Source organism: Podarcis cretensis (genome assembly GCF_951804945.1).
Source record: "Podarcis cretensis genome assembly, chromosome: 8".
Lineage (NCBI taxonomy): Eukaryota > Metazoa > Chordata > Lepidosauria > Squamata > Lacertidae > Podarcis > Podarcis cretensis.
The window spans coordinates 31,206,924-31,221,372 of record NC_137177.1 but is presented as its reverse complement, the minus strand read 5'-3'; the positions used below and the strand labels follow the sequence as shown (position 1 = coordinate 31,221,372).

The following is a 14,449-nucleotide window of genomic DNA, read 5'->3' as shown; positions in this document are numbered from 1 at the left end:
GCAGGAACAGGGACTGAACAACAGGAGCTCACCCCGTCGCGGGGATTTGAACCGCCAACCTTCTGATCGGCAAGTCCAGTGGTTTAACCCACAGCACCAACTATATTGGTCTAAAAGCACATAGGGCCCCCACTCTTGCTGAAGCTAAGCAGATTAGGATCTGGTAATAAACGCTACCTTGGGTTCCGTGATGGAAGAAAGGTACAATCTAAATGTATGAAAAGAAAGAAAAACAAAAAGCCCATAGTCCACTGGTGCAAAACATGTTTCTAATGCAAAGGGCCAAGATTCAGTTCTTGATATATCATCTGTTGAAGTGTAGCATTGGTGAGGAAGGCCCAAGACCCTGGAGAAGCAATGCCATTGTGGTTTAAATGTTCTGAATATGTTTATATTTTATTGCAAATTGTATTGCTTTAACATTTTGATGTTTGCTGCCCCCTGGGCTCTTTCGGGAGGAAGTATGGGATACAAATTTAATAAACAAATAATGCATCAAGCATTTCTCCTCAGCTGGGGTGTTTACTCATAGTTGAATTGTAGAATTGGAAGGGACCCCGAGGGCCATCTAGTCCAACCCACTGCAATGCAAGAATCCTGCCCACAGCCGTCCCTGGTTGGGCTTGAACCACCAACCATTTTGGTTAACAGCCAGATGCACTGACCCATTGTGCCACTCCGGACTCCCTCCCAAGGTCTGGTAGCTGCAGTGGTGCATCAGAGCAGGACTTTGCAGCTGACAGAGAAGCCCGGTGCCCCACTCAGCAGAATGAGCAGGAAGGGCCCCAGATGTACCAGGACTATACGTTACCATTTAAAGGGAAGAGGCATAAGATCTTTAAGTCAAGTGTCTGGAAAACTGCAGCACTGGGTAACTCTGCCATTGAGAACAGAAACCTCCAACCGTTTCCTAAGTATTAACTCCCACTTAGGAAACATCTACCAAGCGTCCTAGGCTATTAACTGGTAAATTGACCTAAGAACGGGCAGATCATTTAGCAGCCATAACAGTATGTTTAGGTATCTGTCATCATTACAAGCATGAATGGAAAGAGAATCCTCCTGAAAAGCTGTGCAGAACAATATTTTGGGTGCATGTGGCATCTGCGTGCAGCAGAATTTGTAATGTGTGAAGCAGCCTTCATTAATCCCAGGTCTCTCCCTTTTCTTCCACTACTTCATGTGAATGGCCTCAGAGCATCAAAGTTCCAAACAGAGGAGAAACAGAGCATAAAGGAGACATAAGCCCTAATTGTTGCAAGATGCTCTGGAAGTCCTTGCACTGAAGAGCAAAATACCAAATAATTGCAATGACTAAGTAAAATAGAATTAGGCTCTCATTCTTCCATGTAAATTGACTGGTCTGATTCTGTTCTAATATTTGGTGTTCATGGGCTCATTTGGTTCTTTTTTTAAATAATGCCACTTGTGCACACGTGTGGGAATGCCAATTTAGGAAGAAAACTATTCCCATGTGCTGCTTTTCCAGAACTTGCTCTGTCTTCTGAATTTCACTGGAATCTAAAGTCTTGCTCAGGGAAAGCTTCATGAATAAACAATCCCAGTGTTTCCTTATGTTTCTAGAAATGAAATTCCTTTTAAAAAAGTAATTCCATTACTTTCTGAATAAACACATGACAGCCTCTCCCTGTTGGGTAACAGCTCACACAGATATAAAAAATCCCCTGCGATTCATGTTTTGTGAACACTACTGAGGCAGCTCTTTCTCTTGTAGCCAACCATGGTGTATCTTGGGATGTCAATAAAACAAGGCCCAACAGGATCTCTCGCCTCCGAGAACATCTCACAGAACTCTAAAGCTCAGTTTTGCAACATGATGATCTCTTTTTGTTCCTTCTAGGAGTATGACTCTATGATCTCGGTCTCCTGGCTTTTAGCAGATCTTCAAAAGGAGCAAAGATATGCTGTGAAACTGGACTTCAGGTTTCTGCAAAACATTTGCACTTGGTCTTGCCGCGCCAAGACTCCAGGTAAGCCTGCTCAACTAGCTTGCTTTCTATTAAGAAGGAGCTACAGTTCAGGGGTGGAGAACATATTTTGCAAACAAAAGGTGCTAGGATCAGTCCCCAAAGTAGTAAAAACTGGGCTAGAAGGCCTGCTTCAACTGTTTTACTCTTCATGGGAGGGACTAGAGCAAGAGGGGAGCTGCATACACAGCATACCTTAAAGCACAAGACTTTGCCCAAAGAATCATGGGAATTGAAGTATTTTAAGAGTGCTGGGAAGTAACTTTGTGGGGGTAAACTACAGTTCCCAGGATTCTTTGGGGGTAGCCATGTACAGTGTCTTCACAGCCTAGAAACCTGTGGCTGTTGTTGGACATCAGCCCAATTCACAGTAGTCAAGGATGATGGAAATTGTAGTTCACCAGCTTCCAGAGGGCTACAGGTTCCCCACCCTTGGACCACAGCTTGGTGATAGAGCCAAATGCCTTGCATCTCCAGTTAAAAAGCTATTAGAGAGTAGCTCTGAGGAAGTCCCTCATCTGAGATCATGGCGAGCTATTGCCAATCAGAGTTTGCTGAACTAGATAGATTAATGGTCTGAATTGGTGTAAAACAACTTATTTTGACTGTATAAATATACAGTGCCATGTTCCAAATCTTCTTTCTATCATGTTTTTAAAAGCTCAAGACTTCATCACATTCTAGCATTGTAAATAGAGTGAAACCAAGGCAGGGAACACAGATAACAGGGACAAACCTATGTGTATCAGAACCGGCTCCGTTCATAGTGTTTGCCATTACATTGTGTGTGACAGTGAGCCGCAATTGGATATATGACTAGCAAAGGACATAACCTATTTCATCCCCAAAACTGGATGCACCTGGGAGATTGTCCCTACCACCCTACTGCTGACCTTGATAGGAACAAAGGCCCATCTCGACCAGTATCCTGTTCTCATGTTGGCCAAGCAGCTGCCTCTGAGAAGTCTGCAAGCAGGACATGCGTGTAGGAGCACTCTTTCCACTTGTGATTCCCAGCAGCGGGTATTCAGAGGCATACCGCCTCAAATTCAGGAGGTAGCACAGGATAGGTATGGCTAATGTCCTGTTAACACTGCTTTCCAAACCAGTAGTGGGATTGCAGACTAAACAGATGTGCGGACACAATCTGGGATAAATGAGGCTTGGATAAGGAAGTTTAAGAACATAATGAAAAACCCTACTGGATCTGTTGTCAGCAATATTTGGAAGATCCCAGGATCTCTGCAGCAGCTGAAGGGGGAGGTGGGCAGAGCACTTACAAGCATTGGAAGAGACTGGGAATCTGTTAGAAAAGACAAGGGAAGCTAGCTATGCCAGGATCTGCTGCCTTAAGACACCCGGAGCATCTTAAAAGAGCAATGCACCACAGCTTCCCTTACCCTGCACCTTTCTCAGTTGGCACGTGGTCGCCAGTCAGTTGGCCAGGAGGTAATGTGGCATTGAGACACAAAAGATTCACCTCTCCTGGCCCCTCTAGCCCAGCACCTCCTTTCCACAGTGGCCAACCAGATGCTTGCCTCACTTTGCTTTGCCCCTAGCAACTCATGTCCAGAGTCCAGCTGCCTCTGAACCTGAACAAACGTCTTCTGTAATAGTTGCAGATATTAGGGAACGTACTCAGGAGGAGGCCATTTTTCACAAGCTCATGGGGCTTTTAATAAACTGTCAGAACTTTGCTGCAGCTGCGTATGAAAGTTCTCCCAGATATGCTTGGTCCTGGAAGAGCACTGAAGTGCTTACCTCATGCACTGATACTCATGCACTACACCCAGAGGACCCTGCTGCATTCCAAACAATTAACTCACTAAGCCTTGTGGAACACCATCAAAGACAGAACATGGAGTGTGATGGATCGTTGCTTAGTGACCTGAGACATCATGGGTGGAAAGGTGTCTATTCATGCAGCATCCGACAGCTTATTTGGAGCAAGCATGGATGGTGTGTTATTTTTCATTGTGGTTGTGGTATGATAAGGAAGAAGCACAGAGAAGGGCCATAGCTCAGTGGGAGAACAGGAGGTCCCAGGTTCAATCCCCAACGTCTGCAGGGTGGACTGGGAGGGGCCCCTATCTGAAATCCTTGAGAGTTGCTCTCAATCATTGTAAACAGTACCCAACTAGATGGACCAATGCTCTTTGTCTCAGCATAAGGCAGCTTCCTATGCTCACTCTGCACATTGCTTCCAATTCTCTGCTGCCCCTTTCTGTGCTGAAACCTGGGAATGAACCAATTGCTTCTGGGTATGAAACTACTGTAGACACGAGATCGAACCATTGGTCATATCAAGCCTGGTTTTCACTGTAATTTCATATACTCTGTAAGGTATCTGTGCATTTCACCGTCATAATTGCAGCAGCATCTATGTGAAGTAGATAGTAGGTAGGGAAGGGCCATCCTGACGTGCTACTTTTTTTTTTCCATATAAATTTTTATTGGTTTTCCATTGATTATACATATATACAGTCTAGATTACATAAGTTGCATATAACATAGCTACTTTTAAGGGAATATGTTGTGGGAATGTTCAGGGTGGCAGGAGAAGATATATTGTTTATTAATATCCTTCCTAACTGCGTTAGCAAGTTCCTTTACTTAGCAGAGTGCATTCCCCTTTACACAGCGGAAAACTAGTTGCAAACCCGTGTGAGTTTCTTAAGACAATTTGCAATTCAATCTGGCTTGTGCAGATTGAAATGTGTTCTAATATTTTCCTGGTAAGACCCCTTGAATCCCTCCTAAAAGAAAAAAGACCCCACAGTCTCATTCATAAGCAATAAAAAGAAAGTTTATTCACGATCAGGCAGAGCACAGTGTGATCCCTGAAGGCAGGCTTTAGTCTTAAAGTTACAAACAGGTTTATCCCATAAGGGAGATGACCTGGGGGATTGCTTGGCAGGCAGCCAGCAGTTCATTCCAGGTAGTTCACAGGACAAAAAGAAAATGGAAAAAGGGGAGAGTGGCAGCATGCCTTGTCCTTTTACCGGGTCTGGAAAGGTCACCCCCACCCACTAGTCACATGCAAGGAAGGGTGCTCCAGGCCAGGAGGAACAGGAAGTTTGACTGGGTGGACCAAACATTCCCTTACATGTCCGCTCTAGCAAAACAAGGAGTGCTTGACTGCTCCCAGTGGATTACATCCCACATATGTATATCTTCTTACAGATTTTTTTCTGGCTTAATACTAATTCCTTTTCTCTAGGGTTAAAGGAACTCTGGGAAGTATATTAAGATCAGGGATCTCTAAAAAAGAGATTCTTAGCACCTTGCCAAGTTACAACTCCCAGGACTATTGGAGGGAAGACACAGCAGTTGCACTTTTGTGAAGCCAATAGCAACTTATAGCATAGATAGGGGACATATGCTGCCCCCCAAAAAATCATTAGTGACCTACTCCTGCAGTACTGTTTTACCATTCAGACACCAGTTCCTGGCTTCCTTTATAATAGAATCAGAGAACTGTAGAGCTGGAAGGGACCATGAGGCTTATCTAGTCCAACCCCCTGCAATGCGGGAATCTTTCACCCAACATAGGTCTCAGACTCATGACCCTGAGTTTAGGAGTATCATTCTCTACCAACTGAGCTGTTCCAGCATGATCTTCGCCCCTTCATGCTAAATGGTAGGGCTGCCTCTGATTCCTCTTCAAACAAGTTATTCCTGTATTAAATTAGATTAGATTTATTATATACTGCCCTTCATCAAAAAATCTCAGGGCAGTGTATAGGTTTGTGCCAAGCTTTAGGATGCTCATTGGAATACCCCCTGCACCACGTTTAACCCTGCCCATGCTGTCTTGTTTCCTCCTTTCCCCCCCCTCCCCTGAGCTGCTCTGTTTGCTGCCATAGAAAGTCTAAGATCAAGACTCAAGTATGCTTCTCTCCAAACAAAGGCCAAAGATGCTACAGATTTACACAAAATTGCATATTTATAAGTATGGGTGAAAATTTAGAAATAATTGCAGCTTGATTCTCCTTGCTATAAGGGGCTTGATTTGAGGCATCAGGAAAGCCTCTCCCCCCCCCCCTTCCTTTCAGAGTCTTTATAAAAGATCCACTATTCAATCAGCCTCTGACCTGTTTGTTGAGATTGGAAATGTGGCGGCAATGGGATGCCATATTGCCGAACAGCAAAAGCAGTATAACCCTGGAATGAATTTTGACAGCTTGAGGTACAGCCAGTTTCCATAGTGGAAAAGTGTTTGCATTAAGCCCACTATGGCTTCTGGTTGGCATCCTCTTTTGCCTTTTCCCCTCCATCTGCTCTGAGAGACAAATTATTTGGAACATATATAGTTGTATTGCTTCAAGTCAGTATTATTCCCTGAATACAGCATACAGAGGTTCGATATCACTTTCCCAATCCCAGGTTCATCTTCCTGCTCAGCTATGTGAAAAAGTGGATTACCTTTCATCTTAAAATGGCCTCACAAGACTGTCACAAGAATAAAAGTAAGAACAGCATTTTCTGCCTTAAAAAGTGATGTAGAAATGAGTAGGAATCTTAACACAGAGCAGGGTTATCAAAGGAGAAAGCAGCAATATCCAGCAATTAGAAGTTATATAAATGTGCCTCTTTCCTTTCCGTTGTCCACCCAAAGCTGATAACAGAAAGAGAAATAATGTCAAAAACCCTTTTAAGACCTCAACTTAAGATGAGTATCCTTTTGTATCTTGGAACCAAATGTCACTTTAGATGCATGGCTGACAAAGGCCTTCATCTTCTCTTATAATTTTTCATTAAAGCAGACATGGCATTATTGCACTCAGGGTCCCCCCACTCCACTCCATTCCACATCATTGGCTGTTGCTGGTGGGCCACTGGGAACAGACTGTGTGCAATGTTATGTCACGCAGAGAAGGAATTTGTTGGTCAGCAGTGGCCATGCCTTGAAAGTAATGTGCCCTTTCAGCTTATGCCAAGTCTTAAAAAGGTGGAACAAAGTAACAGTAACAATAGGGGCTGTTTAATATCATAATGACAAACCAACCCCTAAGGAACCAGTTGCATTTACACCAGGGGCCTCATGCTCATCCATATCTCCTCATCACTGTAGGCAAAACGCAAGGCATGGGTGTTCCAAGACACAGGACTACCCTTTTAATCAGTGAGGGGGAATATGTGGCCCTACAGTTGTTGTTGGACCCAATTGGTCCCGGATAGTATGGCCAATGACTAGGGATAGTAGACGTTGGAGTCCAACAACACTGCAAGGCCCACATGTTCCCCATCCCTGCTTTTAAGGCTCCATTCTTCAAGAAAATGACACATTCTGGGAGGGGTGGACTGATCTAAGAAGGATAAAAGGCCTCCTTTGAGCTCCAGACTTCATTGGAGCAATCTGTCTGCTTGGAGCTATCCAAGGTCCTGCAACTCTAGCTTGGCCCCAACCTCCCTGCCTTCCTGACCAAAATATTGCCAGGCATTCCTTGCAGCCCATGACCACCATTTGTGGTCTGGATAGGTCACCATAACCACTCACCAACATTGCAAGCAAGTCCAGGTGTGCATGAAAGCACACTCCATCCTTGCCTCTGCTCCTGCTTCTTCCTTTGCTGTTTCTCCTTGGGCAGAGAGATCACAATATGAGAAGGAAGAATTGCTAACACCAACAGTGACAGAAGAAGATGGCACCTGTTCTTGACTTCTCTCTGTTACACACTTGGGTCAGTGCTTCTTGTCGTCTCCTCATGTGTCAGTTTCACTGTGGGAAATCTTTATATGTTGAATACAGGTCCAGGGCTTGTAAGCTTGGCTACTATAAGAACAGCCTGCTGGACTAGATGGTTCTTTGGGCTGATCCAGCAGGGGCTTCTCTTGTGTTCTTACGCAGTGATCCCACCATGCAGAGAATTGCAACAGGATTGAAAACTACATGGTAGATTTGTCAGTGGGTCTCCCCATGTTTTTATTTTCATTCCGAAACAACTGTAGGTGGGACTCCAAATTTGATTGGAGAATCGGCACTGCCTGGAAGTGTGTTCACTCTCTTACCATTTGCCATATCAGGTGGTGTTAGCCCCACACCAAGAGAAAATAGGCAGTGCCTACAGTCTACAAACCAGTCCCTTTTCCCTAGTGGGTTCAAATCCAGAATCCTTGTGTCTGCTTTAAAACCGTCAAGATCTGACCGTAGCTCTCCCATGTAATATGTAATTTGGCCCTAATTGAGCTCTGGTTGCTCCCAGGTATAGGGCACAGCAGGCAAGGCAGTCCCCCCCCCCACCATCCTGGGGGGGGTAGGGAGGCTAATTACTCCCATCATAGCCTCCAAATTACCTCGTGTGGGTCGGAGAGATGTCATTGTCAGCCATCTTCCGATGCACCCCCTAGTGTTCCCCCAGCTTTGTGGATTCTCAGTGCCTTGCCAACCAGTAAGCAATGGCCACTCAGATTTCTGCAGCCATTACTGACACCCATTTGAGCATATTTTCAGAGCTATAAGGGCTAGAAGTGTGCTCCCCTTAAAAAAATAGAAGAGGAAGACACCTGAGATTTGAAGGAGGCTGATTTCTATGTCCATTGCCACATGTAGTGGCTTTTTCTGTACATCCATAGAACTTCAGCATAATCACAGCAGCCCTATATCATCTATATCTATCTATATCTATATCTATATCTATATCTATATCTATATCTATATCTATATCTATATCTATATCTATATCTATATCTGTCTGTCTTCTGTCATCTGTGGCTTTAAAGAAATATGCATTGTAGAGATGTGCAAACTGAATATCCAGAGATTAGAAATCCCATTCAGGAGTTCCCAGTGATGATTCCTTTCTCTAGTCAGATGCATCATTACTGCTGGTGAAGCCAGCCAGCCTTGTGGTGCAGCCACACACGAAGACCTAATTCCAGCGTCAGAAGAGAAATCATTTATCTGCCACAGAGTTTACAAGGCGAAGCTAAAGCTGAAGTGTGTGGTTAATGCCACACTTGCCTGTGCACAGAGAACCCCTTCAAAGTAATAAATTGACCACTTTGTCTCGGGATGGAGCTTGTTGATGTTTAGAGGGAATATGTAAGTGGGTGTATACGTCACAGCCTGGCAAAAGACAATCAAAGTATTCAGGCTGTGCGCAGGAGCCTTAGGAAGGGAAGTGGGAGAGTCTGGACTTGGAGAATGAAGCATTTCAAGACAGGCAGGTGAGTTAAAAGACATGCTTTGGGATGGTTTGGGATTTATGTTTGCTGTTTTCCGCAATAAAAGGAAAAGGGAGAAGGGACCTTCGTCTTCTGCCCGTATGTGTTTCTCAGAAAAGGAGGGAGAGTGAACTGCAGATATATTTTTCTTGACTTTCCTTGTTCGTTGAGAGCATTCAAGGGAGTTGCTGTTACCACCAGGCTGGGCTAGAGCTCTCGAAATGCCCAGTTTGCAGGGAGAGGGAGAAACAAGAACATGCAAGTCTCAGAATCCAATTTTCACTCTGCTTGGAGCTCCTTTCTAGGTGTGTCTTTAAGGAATTGCATAACCTCTACCTTGTTTATTAATAGTAGTAAGCCAGTTGATGCATAACTGAGCAGTATTGTCTCATGATGAAGGATGATGATGGAGGTGAAACTGGGGTGGAACCTTTTGGGTCAATATGTGCAGGGGAAAACTTGCAGGGCTGTTAATTTCACAAAAGGCCTCCTTCACTGGGCCAAAGAGACATGATGGAGGCAGCCATGTTGGTGCAATCACCAAGTCTGCCCCATACAAGCACAAAAGGGTGGCATTAGCAAATTTGCATTACTCCAAAAATATTTTGGAGGAAGAAATCCTAAGGAGAAAGGCATCCAATGGATACCCAGTAGGCATCGAAGACTGACTGTTGGAGAGGGGATAAAAAACTGGGGAAGGAAATAAAGGAATGGAATGTCATGGGAAAGGGTGTGGCTGGTTGGCTGGCTGGCTGGCATCCTGAACAGGAACACTTCATGCTGCAACATTTTGTTGCAAGTCCCATTTGTTCATGTATAAAGCTGGGCATGGTTTGGGTGGGTGCTTTTAATAGCAGAAATTGTGTGTGGATGAGGGAAGCTGAATTTGCCCCTGGCCTAACACCCACACTCTCTTCCCACAACTCGCAGCCCAACCTGATACAAGGAGAAAGCCAGGCCAAGGGGCAAATGTCTGGGATGACGCTAAGAAGGAAGAGTTCTTCTACCTTTATCCACACTCTTTTTTAATGTTGCAAACACTCCTTTTAAAATATGTGACTGGAGAAGACTTAATGATTGAACAGTATCGTGTTTAATTTGCCCATGAGAATGTGAACACCCAGGTTACTACATATGCCAGATGTGCCAGGCTTTCTAATGATGGACCAGAATGCAGATAACAACCATTGTGAATCGTGCTGTTTGCTTACTTGGTATGAATTGCTACTTCTTTTTCCTCAAAGAAGGTGTCTGAACATTGAATGGGGATAAAAACCAAAGCTGATTGTTTAGTAATTCATAAGCAGCAAAGGAAGGGGGCTTCCATTCTATAGCAGCTGATGTTTGCTTTGCCACAACAGCCATAGGGTGAAACAAAAAATGTGAAAGGTGGCCCTGGAAAAGGTAATTCATGCCAAGACTATAAAGCCAATCTTGTAAACCATATACTGTGTGTAGTTCACACAGCTCAGGCAAACATGCAGAGGACCAATGTAACTTGAAGGGCCATAGCTCTCATCTCTGGCCATGCTGACTGGGGCGGATGAGAACTGTAGGCCAACAGTAGGGGAAGAGCTGTAGCTCAGTTGCAGAGCATCTGCCTTTTATGCACAAGGTCCCAAGTTCAATTCCCAGCCTCCCCATATAGAACTGGGTCTGAAACTCTAGAGAGTGGCTTCCAGTCAGTACAGACAGTGCTGAGCTAGATGGACCAAGGTCTAACTCAGAAGAAGGCAGCTTCCTTGTGTTCCTATGAACACAGAAAATGATCTGCAATATGGATCAGATGTCCTAAGTTACTGACACGTACTCGGTTTTCTAAACAAGCTATGAGGGCGTACCATATGTTTTTCCCCTCCATTTTATCTCCTGTCCCCATTTTCTTTGTGATTGGTAGTTTCCCGCATGGAATTGACAAAATGTTCTCGAAATATATACACAAGCACAACACTGAAAAAGCAAACTGGGACAGATCTTCCCTTGGTTTAGCGGAATTTGTGACTTCCTCCTCCAGCATTGACTTTTTGTTATTATGTGTGGTTGAAATGCCTGTTATATCACCATCAGAAACAACTTAGGCAGCCCATGTCCCATGGCCCAGTTGAGTTACCTCCCTGGGACTCATTTTGTGCCTCCCCGTTACTTATCCCTTCCGTGGGGGATCTGCTTTGTATTTTTTCCCCCTTGAAGGCCCAATTTCATGCTGCTTTTACAACTCCTTGGGACAAGGGGGTCTGTGTTACAAGCTAGTAAATTCACATTGGCTGGAATCCTCTACCCTCCTAAATCTCCAGTTACAGGATCATTGTCTTGGGGATGGAGACCTGCCCAGGGAGCCAAGAACTTTGACCTTTGGTTAATTTTCCTCACTCTTTATTTCTGCAACTTTCCTTGCTCTCACAGGTTCACATTTCAGCAGATTGTTTTATTAATTCTATTATTGTACAGCTGGAGAGCTATTGCATTTCTGTGTTTAAATTTTGTTTTATACTTTCTCGTGGAACAGGGAATGAGAGCGAGAGAAGGGGAGGCTTACAATTTCAGTAGGGATTTTAATTAGTAAGCATAACCCAGTTAGAATCCAGCAGAAGAAAAACAAAACACAACAGCTTTCCATACACAACATAGAACCCCAAAGTAATTTAAATTTCTCTTCCAACAGGCAAAATGTAAATTTGTTTCTTTGCTTGCCTTGTGTACTGCCTTGTTTTTTTTTTAAATTAATTTTTATTAAAGTTTCCACAAAATTTTCAACACAAACAAAACACAAATACAAAACAATAAAAACATAAAACACATATAATTTCAAATCTTAATTTCTTATACCTTACTTTCCCGACTTCCTCATACCTTCCCTTTCTGCATTCTCATGTCAATAATTTATTAGCAAATCCCCCCCTTATTTCAATTTAATTTTAATAACATTCATTTTCTTTTTACTTATCCATTACCGCTATCAACCCCTATTTTCTCATCCAGCATCAACCTAACATTCACTAATTTTTGCATATTTCTTTAGATAGTCCTTAAATTTTTTCCAATCCTCTTCCGCCGTTTCTCTTCCCTGGTCTCGGATTCTGCTCGTCATCTCTGCCAAACTCATATAGTCAATCACCTTCATCTGCCATTCTTCCACGGTGGGTAACTCTTGTGTCTTCCAGTACTTCGCGATGAGTATTCTTGCTGCTGTTGTAGCATACATAAAAAATGTTCTATCTTTCTTTAACACCAATTGGCCGACTATGCCCAGGAGAAAGGCCTCTGGTTTCTTAAGAAAGGTGTACTTAAGTACCTTTTTCAGTTCATTATAGATCTTTTCCCAGAAGACCTTAATCCTTGGGCACGTCCACCAAAGATGATAAAACGTTCCTTCCGTTTCCTTACATTTCCAACATTTATTATCGGGCAAATGCTAGATTTTTGCAAGTTTGACTGGGGTCATGTACCACCTGTACATCATTTTCATAATATTTTCTCTCAAGGCATTACATGCCGTAAATTTCATCCCAGTGGTCCATAACTTTTCCCAGTCAGCAAACATAATATTATGACCAATATCCTGTGCCCATTTAATCATTACCGATTTGACCAATTCATCTTGTGTATTCCATTTCAACAGCAAGTTATACATTCTTGACAAATTCTTAGTACTGGGAGTGTACTGCCTTGTTGTATGAGTTATCGGAGATTTTGTTTCACCTTGCAAACAGCAAAGTTGTCCGATTTGGAAATATAACCATGAAACATCTGATTTGGAGATGGCTAGGAGTTCTCCAAACTGAAAACAAAAAACCATAAGGAATGAAAGCTGGAGTGGTGGTTGAAGTTGCTCATCAACAGCTGTTAGCACATGGACAGCAGACAGGACACAGGTCACTGGTCATAGTCTTCGGCAGTGTGGCGAGATGTATTTCTATTGAAATTATAGTAATTATTTCTACAGTTAAATCTGTAAATACAAATTAGCATGTGCACATTCTGTGCAAATCTATCCTCTTTTATCTTATTTTTTGGTGAGACCTTTCCTCTTTTTTTGGCATTGCATAAGTGGCATCCCTGGGACGCGGGTGGCGCTGTGGGTAAAACCTCAGTGCTTAGGACTTGCCAGTAGCATGGTCGGCGGTTCGAATCCCCGCCGCGGGGTGAGCTCCCGTCTTTCGGTCCCAGCTCCTGCCCACCTAGCAGTTCGAAAGCACCCCTAAGTGCAAGTAGATAAATAGGTACTGCTTTATAGCGGGAAGGTAAACGGCGTTTCCGTGTGCTGCACTGGTGCTGGCTCGCCAGAGCAGCTTCGTCATGCTGGCCACGTGACCCGGAAGTGTCTCCGGACAGCGCTGGCCCCCGGACTCTTAAGTGAGATGGGCGCACAACCCTAGAGTCGGACATGACTGGCCCGTACGGGCAGGGGTAGCTTTAAGTGGCATCCCTACATTTCATGTTTTCCTTTCTATGTGTTATCAGTATCCTCTGATCTGGAAGCCTTGCCCCTTAATGTAGAACAGGGTTTCCCAAACTTAGGTCTCCAGCTGTTTTTGAACTACAACTCCCATCACCCCTAGCTAGGAGCACCAGTGATTGGGGTGATGGGAATTGTTGTCCAAAAAGAGCTGGAGACCCAAGTTTGGGAAACTCTGATGTAGAAGATGCTAGCCCTGATTTGTTGAAGGATCTTCTATTTTAAGAGGCACTCTTCCCCTTATTATTACAGGGCAGTTCCTAGTGTCCCTTTGTTCAAATTAAGCTTTAGATCCTTATTTTTAAAGGCTGGCTTGACATAATGGATTCTATCATGATGATGTGCAGCCTTTTTGTAAATAATTAATAATACAGTTCTGTAACTTGTGTGACCAGGCCATGTGTGAAATTTCCACACCTTTGAGCAGGAGGCAAGGATGACATCTACTCATGCAACTCTAACCCAAGATTCTAGTCCTTGTGAGTGTAGAGCAGGGGTAGGCAACCTAAGGCCTGTGGGCCAGATGTGGCCCAATCGCCTCCTCAATCCAGCCTGCAGACGTTCCGGGAATCAGTGTGTTTTTACATGAATAGAATGTGTCCTTTTATTTAAAATGCATCTCTGGGTTATTTGTGGGGCATAGGAATTCATTCATATTTTTTTCCAAAATATAGTCCGGCCCACCACATGGTCTGAGGGACAGTGGACCAGCCCACAGCTGGAAAAGGTTGCTGACCCCTGGTGTAGAGCATAAGATGAGCTTCAGGCCAATGGCCAATCTAGTTCACTATCCTGTTGTCACAGTGACCAACCAGATGCCTGAGGGAAACTTGCAAGC

At 43.9% G+C, this 14,449-nt stretch overlaps 1 protein-coding gene across 3 annotated transcripts in view; it reads left to right on the top strand.

Annotated features, from left to right (window-relative positions):
* COL8A2 (collagen type VIII alpha 2 chain) overlaps window positions 1–14,449 on the top strand; it is a 156,069-nt gene that overhangs the window by 113,179 nt on the left and 28,441 nt on the right. For 2 of the 3 annotated variants that reach the window (XM_079987729.1, XM_079987730.1), the window contains one exon: window positions 1,862–1,991. Coding sequence is in view for 1 of the 3 variants with exons in the window: in XM_079987728.1 (XP_079843854.1) it covers window positions 9,136–9,158 (23 nt within the window). In the remaining 2 variants the exon portion in view is untranslated. Of the gene's footprint in view, window positions 1–1,861; window positions 1,992–9,067; window positions 9,159–14,449 lie in introns of those variants that run through there. The other variant, XM_079987728.1, reaches the window with a different exon arrangement.